The sequence below is a fragment of the Schistosoma mansoni genome, chromosome 2 (assembly GCF_000237925.1).
Source record: "Schistosoma mansoni strain Puerto Rico chromosome 2, complete genome".
Classification (NCBI taxonomy): domain Eukaryota; kingdom Metazoa; phylum Platyhelminthes; class Trematoda; order Strigeidida; family Schistosomatidae; genus Schistosoma; species Schistosoma mansoni.
The window spans coordinates 25,630,315-25,644,535 of record NC_031496.1 but is presented as its reverse complement, the minus strand read 5'-3'; the positions used below and the strand labels follow the sequence as shown (position 1 = coordinate 25,644,535).

The 14,221-nt window shown below is 34.8% G+C and overlaps 1 protein-coding gene and 2 non-coding genes across 3 annotated transcripts in view; 2 read left to right on the top strand and 1 right to left on the bottom strand.

Moving 5' to 3' along the window:
* Positions 1 to 14,221, top strand: part of Smp_124640 (putative dna2/nam7 helicase family member) — a gene marked incomplete at its 5' end in the record, with an annotated part of 33,324 nt that overhangs the window by 17,765 nt on the left and 1,338 nt on the right. The window contains 6 exon segments of the mRNA XM_018796206.1: positions 3,278 to 3,288; positions 3,294 to 3,471; positions 5,301 to 5,614; positions 6,692 to 7,304; positions 9,444 to 9,676; positions 11,515 to 11,766. Of these exon segments, the coding sequence (XP_018650442.1) occupies positions 3,278 to 3,288; positions 3,294 to 3,471; positions 5,301 to 5,614; positions 6,692 to 7,304; positions 9,444 to 9,676; positions 11,515 to 11,766 (1,601 nt within the window).
* Positions 4,423 to 4,489, top strand: Smp_tRNA_00871_Gln_TTG.1.1. The gene has a single exon. It is a non-coding gene (tRNA).
* Smp_tRNA_02344_Gln_TTG.1.1 lies at positions 10,758 to 10,824 on the bottom strand. Its single transcript has one exon. It is a non-coding gene (tRNA).

Below are 14,221 nucleotides of genomic sequence, written 5' to 3'. Positions count from 1 at the left end.
ACGTTGGATTTACTACAAATTCATTCGCTGAGATTTTACAAATATATTATTCCTATTTAATGTCTTAAAGATATGTAGTTCGAAAGGATGATTTTGATAGAGTTACGTTTTCTGAGCTAATTTGCTTAATCGTGAAGCTTTCATCGACTTTATAAACAACCTCAATATTTATGTGTTTATATAATAATAATAATAATAATAATAATAATCAGCACAAACCTTAGGTAGAAATGACTTATCCGAGCTTCACACACGACTAACATCTAATTTCCTCGAACTTGGATTTGATTGATTTTTTTGTCGACTCAGCGAATATGCCTATTAGATTGTGGTTGGTCGATGAGCGAAGACGAACATATCCGAAATATGAAAGGCGCTAATTGATTTCATTTGTGTTACAGTGACTTTATTTGTCAACTCCTCTGCATTATTTGTTAGTAAACTCTTGTTCTTGTATAATATGGTTCTTGATTGTTGATCGGATAGTTGGGCCGATTATATCATACAATCGAGTATCATCATATATTGAGCTCAATGGTCTAGTGTTTAGTCTTACGGATCGAATTATTGAGTATCTAGTGTCTAGTGAAGGACCATATCAACCATTTAGATCGACGGTACTGGTATTTTGCGTTATAAGAAATGAAGTAGCTTAGAAAACACAAGTCCTTCAAAATAATTATTATGAACGTCGTTTCAAATAAAATCCTGAAATCTGCTTCATTGTTGTGTCTTGTTCAGTAAGCTAGTGATAATAAGGTGTCTTATTGATAATCATTAAAGCCTGTGATTAGAAATTGTAGTTACAGTGGCCCAGTTGTTCTCATTATTCATCTTCTTACTAGTGTTCAGATTAATTTCACTGTACAATTTGCATTTATTAAAATTCTTTATTAGTTCAAACCAAAATCATTATAAGCAAGGGCTTCTAATTCCCCGTTAATATTCATGACTGCAATTCATCAATCTCTGTCGTCATGTGTGCATCCTGAGATAATTGCATTGATATAGCTTCTTGCCACAAGTTTTAGTACATATGATATGTGGTTAGCAATGAAATACAGAACCTACGTCTCGTTCTATTTAGGACTTGTCAGGCGGATGTTTCTGTATTCCAGCGTTGATGTTCACAACAAGACTTCAGTTTTTTCTCTTCAAATGCTTAGTTATCTACTGAGCCACTCGAAAATTACAAATCCGTGCTAAAACCTTCATAATCTTTGAACAAGTTAGTGGCTATCTGTTCTTAGTAACTCAGTGGATATTGTATCGGGCTTTTAAAGCCAAATGTTCGGAGTCCAGTTCTCAGCGTAAACGTGAACATTAAGATAGAGCAACACCCAGCTGATGAATCCCGAACAGAATGGGACGCAATTCCTAGATCCCGCTTCTTGTCACACACTAAATATATTGAAATCTTTCCTGTTTAGTCTTTCTTATTAATTTATTTTATTATTATTTTCGGTCGTTTGCTTTTCGTCTTTTTATGTGAGGTGTACCGTTTTGGACCGATACACATTTATGACAGGTTCTGCATTACCTTCAACTAAATAATGTTATAAAAAGTCTAAACATTTACTCCTACAACGATTATTTGTTTCATTAAACTAAGACCTACGATTTATAACTTTATTACTAATTGTTGCCACAACTATCCTCGTGGTGAACGAGAACTCAGGTGGAGACAACCAATTTACTACCTAACACAAAATTACAGAGCTCTTTGATGAAATGTGAAAACTATACGTTTGCAAGTCTTCCATCAATTGTCCTTCAAATTTTGTAGGATTCTTCCAATTCACAATTCCTTCTTATTTCCCTCTGTTTTTTTCACCTCGATCTTCTTAACCTTCTGCTGCCATGCATTCCACTTCTTACCAGTATTACATACTACTTATGTTTATTATGATGTATCTGGTCTTAATATTTCTGTCCCACACTGCAGTTATTAATAACGAAACAATTTTGTTGTCTTTCAAACTGAATTTTTGTGTTTAGTTCGATATTTTATTGTCATTGTTTTCGATAGTCGTGCTAATGGATCCTAGATCAGATGAACGCCTTTGTATATATTTTCACCTGGGGTCAACTTATAGTTCAAGAAACAGTTTTACGTTTTTTCAACCTTCTTTTTTAACTTATTAAATGCAATTGTATTTACTTGGCCTTAAGTCGTATCGTTAAAATGTGAGTTATTGATACCTACCCATCAGTCCAGACAAATGTAGGCAAAGTGCTAACCTGTAACCCGCTACTAAACTATCACTTCAGCAGTAGTTACGTAAAAATATATCAATATCCACTTTTTTTTGAGAAAAACTACCAATTATATTTTTTTCCGAATTTTCTTTCAAAGATCCCACAAATCATCTACCTGGACCACCTTATCGTCTTATTTTTCCAAAATTGGGAGATGATCCAACTGCAAAAGTCGAAGCAATGATTCCATCAGATATGATTATTCAGAAGCATTCAACTAGTAGTGCTAATGTAGATACTTCTGACAATCACTCTAAAAATGATGAGAAACCGACTTTGATTGCTGAAGCCTACGATCCACCTTTACAGCCGCCTTGGAGTTTACTTACTCAGGCTGGAGGTCATTTACCCAATGGCCTTTCATCTATGAATTCTAAACTTGGTAACAAAGTGCCATTCACACCAGCACAAATAGAAGCTATTCGATCTGGTATGCAATGTGGTTTAACTTTAGTAGTCGGTCCACCTGGTACTGGGAAAACAGATGTAGCTGTACAAATTATTCATAATTTATATCATAACTACCCTAATCAACGGTAAAGTACTTCTGTATGTAATCCTTTCCATTTAAAAATTTCTCGAAAGTATCATATACTATTTTCTCAAACGATGCTTAATCAATAATCGCTCACTGAAATGTAAGAACACTATCCCTTCCTTTGGGTCTTCAATCTAAACAGATTACCATTAATTACATTAGCAAACCCATAGGCTCAACTTACTAGTTGTTAATCACAAGCTAAAATTTGTTTCATTCAGCGCTGTAGTCATCAGTGTAATTCAAATTTCAGAGTTGTTGTGGTCTGTGTTGCTCAGCACCGAAATTCGAACAATTAAGTGTCAGCAAAAAGAACGAAACCTAGATCTATAAAATCTTTTTATGTCCGACCATTGTTTGTATACGCTTTATGGTTAACTTCTTTCTATAATCCTAACTGTATATTTTGATTATTTCCTGTTTTCATACCGATTTTGTTATCTTTTTTTGTGTCCTGTTGATTGTCCAAAATAAAACTAGCATTCTTATCGTAACTCATTCAAATCAAGCATTAAATCAATTATTCGAGAAAATTATCGCTTTAGATGTTGACGAACGTCATCTTTTACGTTTGGGTCATGGAGAAGAAGGTTTAGACACTGATAAAGACTTTTCACGTTATGGTCGAGTTGATTATATTTTAGCTAAACGTATACATCTTTTACAAGAAGTGAGTTTATCATAATTTTAATTACATACAGTATCTTTGCATAAATCGAAAGTACATCACTATTGTTAATCCTGTAAAATATAATGACCATCCCTGAATGATCCATCTGAAATCTTATCAAAAACATCATATCCGGTAACAAGCTATTCACAGTAACCTTTTAAATTCGCGTGAATATTAAACATTGGCTATGTTTCTTCCAATTGGCCGCTCAAGGTCATCAGTAAACCATGATTCTACCAGCTTATAATTTAACAGTTCGAATTTCCCTTCTTTGGTTAATTCGTTTAGAATAGTCGAATAATATCTTGCCAACTCTAATACAAAACTTTATGACTCAAGGACATACACACGAACTTGTAACCAATCATCGAGAAGTTGGAAATCACAAATTATTCAAAATTTAATGATAACATTGAATACATCAATGGGAAAGTCAGACAAGTTGTGTGAAAAACTTGTTTATCAATGCAGAAACTGGCTCAAGTGGCTTACACATACAAAGTCACCCAATCTTCTTAATTAAAACACCAACATACATCATTAAATATTGAAACTGGCATTGAATGCCACAATTATCGATGGTAACAATGTCACTTAGCCAGTAGGATGCATGTAACCAAGTACGGTTTTTCATCAGTGCGTTTTAACCAGTAATTACTTTTCCTATAATGATAACTCTAGATTCGCATCTATGAATTTCGACTTATTGAATTTAATCCATGAAAATATCTTTTCATGAATATAAATTAGTCCGAAAAAGTGAATATTCTACATGCAAACAGTCTGAAATTGTAACTGATTATTTCGTTAATAATTAATAGAGAACTTATTGTTTCATATTTGAATCAATTATTTAGGCTGTTGTCAATCTACTGATCTATTAGTCCCATCAATATACCATAATTAACAACCTAAATGATAAAAAGTAAATAAATAAATCTACATATTAAAATCAGTAGCTGAGTGGATAACGCGATGGTGTTTGAAGCGAAAGGTACTGGGTTCGAGTCCCAGAGTGAACATCAACTCTGAGATGCAGGTACATCCAGCTGACGAGTCCCAAATAGGATGAAACGCGCATCCTGCGTTCCACTGCTATCCACTATCCATCTTTGCTTACAATGCTTGTGAATTAAGGCTATATCGAGGCAATACGCACAGTATACACGTATGCCAATTAGAGACTGACCAGTTGCAGTCCTAAAACATCAATGGGAAGATTCAAACAAACAATACTGAGTGAATATAATCAAAATATTTTGAAACTTCCATAACATCATGTGTTATTCATTCTTGATCGTTAAAGTTTGAAGTAGAATCCAGTTCTAAACTGTTTTGATACCTACCCTAATGTAGAGAAATTTTTTTGTTTTCATTATTTCTGATTGATATTCTCATTCTTTAAAGCGTTTTTGGTGAGATTATAATTTATGGACGACTTTTGAGCGATGCCAAGGTGACCTTAAGAATGTCCACCTACTAAATAGGACTAAATGACGGTTATAAAGCAGTGTGAGGAATTACAGTTGATGGTTAGGGTTAGGTACTAGAGTTTTCATCACGAACGTACACCAGCCAAAATGCCTAGACACTAAGTAGCCAAACGGATGAATCATTTTCGCGCAAACACTCGAAATCTGTTATCGTATATCTGATTGGTTCGCCCACATATTATAGTCTCGCCGTGTCTTTTTAAAGCAAGATTTTCATCTTAAATACGATTGTTTCTATTCTTTTCCCCCATCTCACTCCACCAACTTCTTCCATTATTTATCTAAACTGTTTATATCAAGGTGACACGTCTAGCAAAAACTTTAAATCCATCATCAGCTATTCCACAATTATCTACCGATAATCTTCCTGATTCCGATTTATCTGATTCAACGAATAGTTTTCATTTACAAACTTGTGAAACTGCTCAATACTTTTATATTCAAGAAGTTTTATCACGTTGGGAAGATTTTATTAGTAAGATAGCTGCAAGCGATACATCACATCATTTAATGAACAATACAAATCAAAAAAATCAATCAATGACAGAAGAAAAAATAGAAAAAGATGTTGTGATTTATGATCCAAATTTAATTCGAAATAGTTTTCCGTTTACAGAATTTTTCACTGGTCAAAAAACTCCATCCAATGAAGTAATAAGTCAGTTGTTTCCGGTTAGTTATATATTTTTTGTTGTTATTTGAAAATAAACAAACAAAAAGACGACCTGTTTTTTACTTGATTGATATAACGGAGTTAGAATTGAATATAATAGTTAGACGTGCTCTCTCAATGGTTTAGTTGTTAAGTGTTCGTGCGAGACCGAATGTCCTGGACTCGAATCCCAAGTGCAGGGACGTGGGTGCCCAGGGCTGGGGTGCCCCATACTAGAATGAAACCGCCGTCTAGTGCTTCCAGGTTTTCAATCGTCTAACATTGATCGGTTCGTAATATGTGTATCGTATGTAAGTGAACATTCTACAACATTTGTAAAAAAAATAAACCGAAGGGTCAGAAACAAATGGGTACGTATTTAGCGTACTCTAACGATAAGTAAGAATAAAATGTGCAAAGCTTATTTAGTTAAACAGTTAAAACCATTAAACTAAAAGAGAGTCTAAAATGATGGTATAATAACGAATCCACGAAAAGAATTTAGAAAGAATTAAATAAGTCAACGAAATAATGTTCATTCTACAATATCAGAAAAAGGTTAGCAACAGTTTCGTTTCGAACACGCTCGTCGGGTTTCTAACGCCTGATCACACTAACTTGAGCAAATTCAAAATATTCCTCCCTCTTGATTGAAGGATTTTTGAAAAACGTTCAAAAAGTTTGGAGTAAACTCTCCGTTCTGTTTGACCAGTTTCTTTGCTAAGTACCTACATAAAAATTTATAAACACTGAAAAAGGATACTCGTCAACCTTTAATTGAGTTAATAAACATGTTTCATATAGTACCAATAGTTTGGTTGCAAGGTAGGTTTCAGCTAATTCAGTATTAAGTCTTCTGTCGATTGTCTCTGCCAAATTATCATCTTTGAAGTTAAGATGGATAAAAATCGGTGTTTTATTAACTACAGAATGCATCTAACTTGTCTTTGGTTTTTCTTTACTAATCTTGATGAAGAGATATTTATTACGTTTTATTTATACATCTCGTGCTTTAAACAAAAATAGCTACGTTTGAATAATGATTTGATTGATTTTATGTTCTCTTTTTCTGGTAGGGTCAAAATCTCTTGGAAGATGTTGCTTTAGCACATGCCTATTTTCGTTATCTTCATTCTATATTTACTCAACTAGATGAATTTCGTGCTTTTGAATTAATGCGTACCGGTACAGAACGTGCCAATTATCTTTTGATCCAAGAAGCAAAAATTATTGCAATGACATGTACACATGCTGCATTACGTCGAAGAGATTTAGTTCAATTAGGATTTACATATGATACAATTCTAATGGAAGAAGCAGCACAAATATTAGAAATTGAAACATTTATTCCATTACTTTTACAAAATCCTGATATATCCGGTAGAAATCGATTAAAACGTTGGATTATGATTGGTGATCATCATCAATTACCGCCAGTTGTTAAAAATCAAGCATTTAATAATTACTCCAATATGGGTCAATCATTATTTGCACGTTTAGTGAAACTTGGTGTACCAACTGTACAATTAGATGCACAAGGTCGTGCTAGACCATCACTTTCACGTTTATACAGTTGGCGATATGATCGATTAACTGATTTACCGCACACATTGAATGAAGTACAATATCGTTTGGCTAATCCAGGCTTTAGATATGATGTACAGTTAATAAATGTTGAAGATTATAAAGGTTAGTTTATTTATATCATTGTTAATAAGGATTTGAGTTATCCCGTTATGATATTTCTTGACTGGATTTTAATCAATCTTTGTTGTCTCATGTACATCCAGATATTTTCTCACAAGCTTTATAGAACAAATGGAATATCCACCCTAGTGTTGATTATCACACTGAGACTCGAACCCAGTACGTTTAATAATAAAGATAATATAAATATCATACCCGTTGAATAAGCTTGTGGCTAACTCAGAATAATGATTCAGTAGATACTACTTTTGCGTTTGAAAAGGTGCTTATTTCAAGTTTGTGTGATTATCATTACTAGAATCCAAGTTTGTCCAGCTGATAAATCCTAGATTGATAGAAACGCGTGTTCTGGATCCTGCTATTAGCTACAATCCATCTATTCTACTTCAAAAATCTTTTTTGATTATACGTCAAGCGTCAGGTATTCTCGATTTTACATAGACTATCTATAAACTAGACTTTATTTCATCCAAGTGGAGCACAGTCTCTTAATCATTCATATATTGTCAAATTATTTAGTTGTGTCGAAAAAGATTCATATTACAAACTTTTGGTTCAACCGATTTCAACAGTTATAGTTTTTAAGTAGTAAGATTCTCAGTCAATCATCATCTGAACTCAGTCTATTCTCATGAATTAAGAGATTATAAGTGTAAAAATTCTTACTTTAATCATTTATTCCTGTATAGACCTGAATCTTCAAACTGTTATTATAATATTATATATTCTGTACATGTAAGTTGCACGCCCGATCAGATTGGTTCAAAAAGAAATGCAATATTTTGAGAAAATATGTCCACATTCAATGAAAAAACGAAATTCACAAGTTGTTTTCATCGAAGATTTGTCGCAAAAGTGTTAATATTGTAGAATATATTCTGATTCAAAGAGAAATCTCATGATCAGTATTGATAGGAGTTCAGAATAGAGCATTGTTTTCAGATTTATTTATTTATTTGAACACATAAATATTAGTACATAGGGGCACCGAATACATATGCGCCACATAAGTCACGTGATTTATGTGTGAACTGTGATCCTGCCCGGGTGCCCAAACTGCGAAGCGGGTGGCTTTCTTAAGGGGTTACAACCGGAGCCTTCAATCTACACGTCTAATCCACAAGACAGTGGAGAAACGTCACGAGATTCAGTCTCATGGTAGCCGGTGACCAACGATTGTTGCATGCGCCAATTGCTCCCTCAGGATACTGGAGCCCATGTTCACCATTGGTTTGGAATCAGGGTTTTCCAACTCCCCTAGGTGGATCCTCTATATCCGCCGGCCCGGGTAAAGCGCCGGATAATTCGCTTTTCGTCCTCTCAATTTCGTAAACAATAGTAATGCTGCGAGAAGGCAGTGAGTAGGACTTCCCTGGCAGAGGCTGTATACGCGTGGCCATGTGAGAGCATTTCGAGAAGGAAAGCTAAATCTCCCCACCCTTGGCCGTACCATCTGGGGTATATCCGTGATAGTTACCAGTCTTATAAAGACAGAGTAATTGTTTTAGTAAACAGCGTAAGCATAGCATATGTGCACCGAGAAAGTGGAATAGCTTAAACGTCGTCATCGTTTTTAGAATGGTAGATGTCGTATGGTTTATAATGCAAACATAATTACTTGATAATCTCAGCTATTTCATAAACATTAAAAAATAGGCTAGTTTTTTCTAGTGAAGCCCGTCTGTCTTTTTACATAATAGTCTTCGATAACTAGAGGGAAGAATAGGAAAACAGAAAGCTTTAAATAATAAAAGTTACTGTGACAGATCTGACACCATACATTTGCTTGATTGTTTCTTAAGGTACTGATTTACAAAGATTTTATTGAAACTAATCAATTCATCGAGTCCACTAACTGATCTAAGTTGAATAACCCTTTCGATAAAGTTCAACAATCTCCACAACCCTAATACTTATAATCAAGGTGCATACTTTTTAGAAGAACGTAATAAAGTATGATTCACAATATATGACGTAAATAACTTGTAATATAATCTTGTAAAAACACTCAAAGTATGAATTATTAACCTGTAGGTAAGTTTGACAATTATTCCTTATAATACTAATATTGACACATTTGAAGTCTCACCATCATGTTTTTTTTCAATGATCCTTATACAGGTATCGGTGAATCTGAACCCAGTCCGTTCTTCTATCAAAATTTAGCAGAAGCTGAATACGTTGTTGCAGTTTACATGTATATGCGTATATTAGGCTATCCAGCGGAAAAAATCACAATACTCACTACTTACAATGGTCAAAAACATTTGATTCGTGATGTTATAGCTGCTCGTTGTGCACAAAATCCTTTACTAGGAAATCCAAGTAAAGTAACCACTGTAGATCGTTTTCAAGTAAGTAAAATTGTTTTACTAAAAGTAGAGAGTCCGCTCTCCCTCTCAAAATGTTCTCACATGGTCACGCGTATATAGCCTCTGCCAAGGAAGTCCTACTCACTGCCTTCTCGTGGCATTACTGTTGTTTACGAAATTGAGAGGACGAAAAGAGAATGTCCGGTGCTTTAACCGGGTTGGTGGACACGGAAAGTTCACCTAGGGGAGTTGGAAAACCCTGGTTCCAAACCAATGGTGAAAATGGGCTCCAGTATCCTGAGGGAAAAAATGGCGTATGAATCAATCGTTGGTCACCGGCTACCATGAGACTGAATCTCCTGACGTTGCTCCACTGCCTTGTGGATCGAACCTTTAGGTTGAAGGCTCCGGTTGTAACCCCTTAAGAAAACCACCTGGTTTGCGGTTTGGGCACCCGGTCAGTATCACAGCCCTCACACAAATCAAATGAGATTTGTGTGGCGCATATGTATCTGGTGCTTCGTTGTACCAATATTTATGTGTTTAATTAAAAAAAAGTTTATAAATGTCGGTGAGTACAAGATTACGATAAATCACATTCCATTGAATGTATCAGCTCACTCACTGTTATCCTAATTTTTTATTCGCATGATGAATTGGTTAGTTTTTGATCAAAATTAAAATGGTTACTCACTCGCAATTCATCATTAGTAATAGACGACTTCATGAATCGTAAGTCTGGGATAGCTTAGTCGGTGTCTTCTACTATACTATATACACAGTATCTTGAGTGAAAACCTTTCATTCCATTAGTACGACCTGAAATGAAATGTTAATATTTTATTACTGTTCATCAAATAGTCAATCTAATTTAATGATCAAATTACAGGTTCACGTGCTACTGTTTGAGCTCTGAAAATACTAACTGCTTGTTCAAGCTGAAATGGGCGGGAAATGATTTTGCACTTACCATCTAAGTAGATTGAAAGTTGGATTCTTGAACTACTAAACAACGTTTGCATTTTAAGCAGAAATGGATAGCGGCTAGCACTGGGATCCAGAACGCACGTTTCGTCCTACTTGGGACTCGTCAGCTGGATGTACCTGCGTCTCAGAGTTGATGTTCACTCTGGGACTCAAACCCAGTACCTTTCGCTTCAAACGCCATCGCGTTATCCACTCAGCTACTGAGTCCTGATAGGCACTTGCTTGTGCAATGGGGTGAAGTTTAAATTCATTTAATGTTGTTTTGTTTTGAATCTTCCCATTGTTATTTAGGACTTCAACTGGTCAGTCTCTTATTGGCATATGTGCATACTGTGCGTATTGCCTCGATTTACAACGATTCGCGAACTGACATCAAAAGTGATTAAATCTAATCTTCTATCTATATAATTCAATACTGCTAACTTACCACATATAATTTTAGATTGAATATTTACTGTTTTTTAAAAAATTGGCAACCGAATCTTTTTTTATCCACTAAATTAGTTCTTCGAGAGTGTAATAGTATTTAATCAGTCAGTTATATGTCCGCCTAACCAACGACAGCCTCGACGTGCGATGTTTTATGGTGTAGAAGTAGGTTGGAAGAAAGCTAGGGACGGCCAGACCAAAAAGTGGCACAAATCCATGAAGTCACTGACAAGTGGACTGAGCCATGTTGGTAGGCATAGACTACCTGGTTGGGATTCGCGAGATGATAGCAACCGATGGTTAGAGACCTTGAACGACATGGCTCAAAATCCTTTGCATTGGCGAAGGTGCACTTAGTTATGTAAGTAATTAAGTAGAATTTTACTCTTTACTTAGACTTAATTTATTTTCCTCACCCCATCCGAACTAATAACTGACAATGTTTTATTATTATTATTATTTAGGGTCAACAAAACGATTACGTACTAGTTTCATTAGTACGTACACGTACTGTTGGTCATTTACGTGATGTTCGCCGTTTAATTGTTGCTCTATCACGTGCCAGGCTTGGGTTGTATATATTTGCTAGGATTGAACAATTCGCCAATTGTCCAGAATTAAAACCTGCTTTTGATTTACTTTTAAATCGTACGTCTGAAGAAAGTAGACAGATGAAACCGACTGAGCTGCACCTAACACCATGGGAAGTATGGATTGTAAGTTCTTTTTGTGAATATATACACTGATAATTACTTCTGTCATATCGTGTAACTTCGTTTTTTAAAAAAAGGCGAAACTTTTCAAATAATTCATAATCTTCCATTAACTCTGTAAAACTAAGACGTAAAGCTATTATCTGTTTAACAACAGAGTACTAGGTCGTTTTCGATAACTTGTTCATCAGTCTCTATACGTATTAATCCAAGAAACGACAAACTTCACGTCAATTGAATATTAAATAATTGAAATTATTCACTAAACAAAGTACCATTAACGGTGATGTTAGGAAAATATCATACTTAAAGGATTAGAACAAATTATATGCATTAAGATGATGAATTCTAATGAATAGGATGAAATCTTATGTAAAACAATTTAATACAAAGTAGGAATTGTTGAGTCGTAGTTACGGTTATAATAATAATAATATATTCAAATAAACGTTAAGTGCTCTGGCGCGAGACTGGTAGGTCCTGGGTTCGGATCTCACGAGGCGAAGTCGTGGATGCGCACTGCTGAGGAGTCCCATAATAGGACGAAACGGCTGTCCAGTGCTTCCAGGTTTTCCATGGTGGTCTAGCTTCAATTGACTCACGCTTTCAACTATGAAAATACTAAATCTCCACAAAAAACCCTTTTGATGATATTTGTCGGTAAAAAAGAGAAAAAATCAGTATAATATGGATAGAATAAAAAATTGTCACACTACCCTAGGCCATGAAATCACCTAGATTACCAGAGCAAATACAAGGTTACGATAAATTGTTCCTGTACACATAAAAAGGAGTTTGAATTTACATATAACGAAGGCTTCTGTAAATCCAAGAATTGGTCCTTAACAATTTCTATGAAACGTCTCAAATATTGTATTGATGTCAATTCGATGCCCCGTTTCAGTTATTTGTTTTGCTATCGATGAACGTTGTTTTCTAATTCTCGTTTATTAGAGAATTTGATACAAAATGGTTTTGAAATCATATTGGCAGATATTCCATAACCCTTGTTTGTATTGTTCGATTACTCTTCCTTACGTATGTGTATCCACACAAACATGTGGATTAGTAATCGAAATGGGGTGTGACGTAATTGCTTATGCAATGTCTAGGCCTGTTTGGAATCATGAGTTTTGCCTTGTCGATCACAATTAGTTCAATAGCGGAATATGTCAACACTATTGAAAGAATTACTTTTATTATGTATTGGAAAACTCCATTTCTCTCTTAGCTGATATATATATGTCGTATGTTGAAAATATGATAAATGGTCTAATCAGTGAGGTAACTCTGTGCATGAGATACAAGGATGATCTCATTCTGTACGCTATTGAATTCATGTGTTAACTGAGCAGCGTCTAACTCTTTGTTATCACCGTAATCAAGACTTAATTTGTTCTTACCTTTTATATATGAAATTTTCTCAACATTACCAATGAAGTTATTTTGTTTTGTTATGTTAGTTACTCATACTATTTAAGACTCAATCGACTTAAAGTTCTCCATTTTCAATTTATAACATGGATTAATTCAACTTTAATATTTTTTCTGTTTATCTGTTTCACTCATTTAAGCTCGCAATCGATTGATTTAATGCACTAGTGGAGCATTTGTACATTAATCTACTCAGTTTCTAAGACACGCTGGAATGTCAGAATACATCTTGTTTGTTAGTGGGTTTCTTAGGTTTAAATATCACCCCCAAAACACTTAGGATGCACATGTGTCAACAATGATGAATCATTTTCAAAGATTAGCATCAATAATGCTAGAATACAAACCACTACCGATCAAGCTTCAATGTGACCATTAGTCTAAATGAGTCGGCATCGCGTTCACTATAGTTGGATCTAGTCATACTGACGAGTACTATCTAGCACGAAGCTTAAGTTCATAGATTCCTACCGATTGGTTCTAACCAACTCCTAACTCATATGACTTCTTACAGTTGCGTTGAATAAAGTGTCTCTCTGGAATCGGATATGTGGTATAACGTGATCCAGTCTGTTTATGTCTTATCGATCAAGTAGCCAGTGCGGTTGTAGTATAATTTCGATTGCCAATCGTAAAATAGTATAGTAGTAGTGTAATGTAAGGAAAGCAAAACATTTAATTTCTGCCGTTATATCATGTTTATTTCAGTGATGTTTCGCTACTACTCATAGTTAAATAACGTAGTTCTCGTCACATATCCATGAACATAGTATATAATACTGATCAGATCAGTAGTTATCGATCTATCTCTTACTGTCCCTCTGGATAAACGAATGTATAGCCGTCCAAAACACTCGTATTTCTATTTTTAATACATAATTTTCTAAAGGTGTTGAGTAGGTAGGATAAATACGAAGATAAGTGTACTATATATACCCTATTAACATCGTTATCGTTCGATAATACTGGAGCCAAACGGGGACAAAAAATGGTTAGTCAGATGTGACTGAATCAATTTATATGT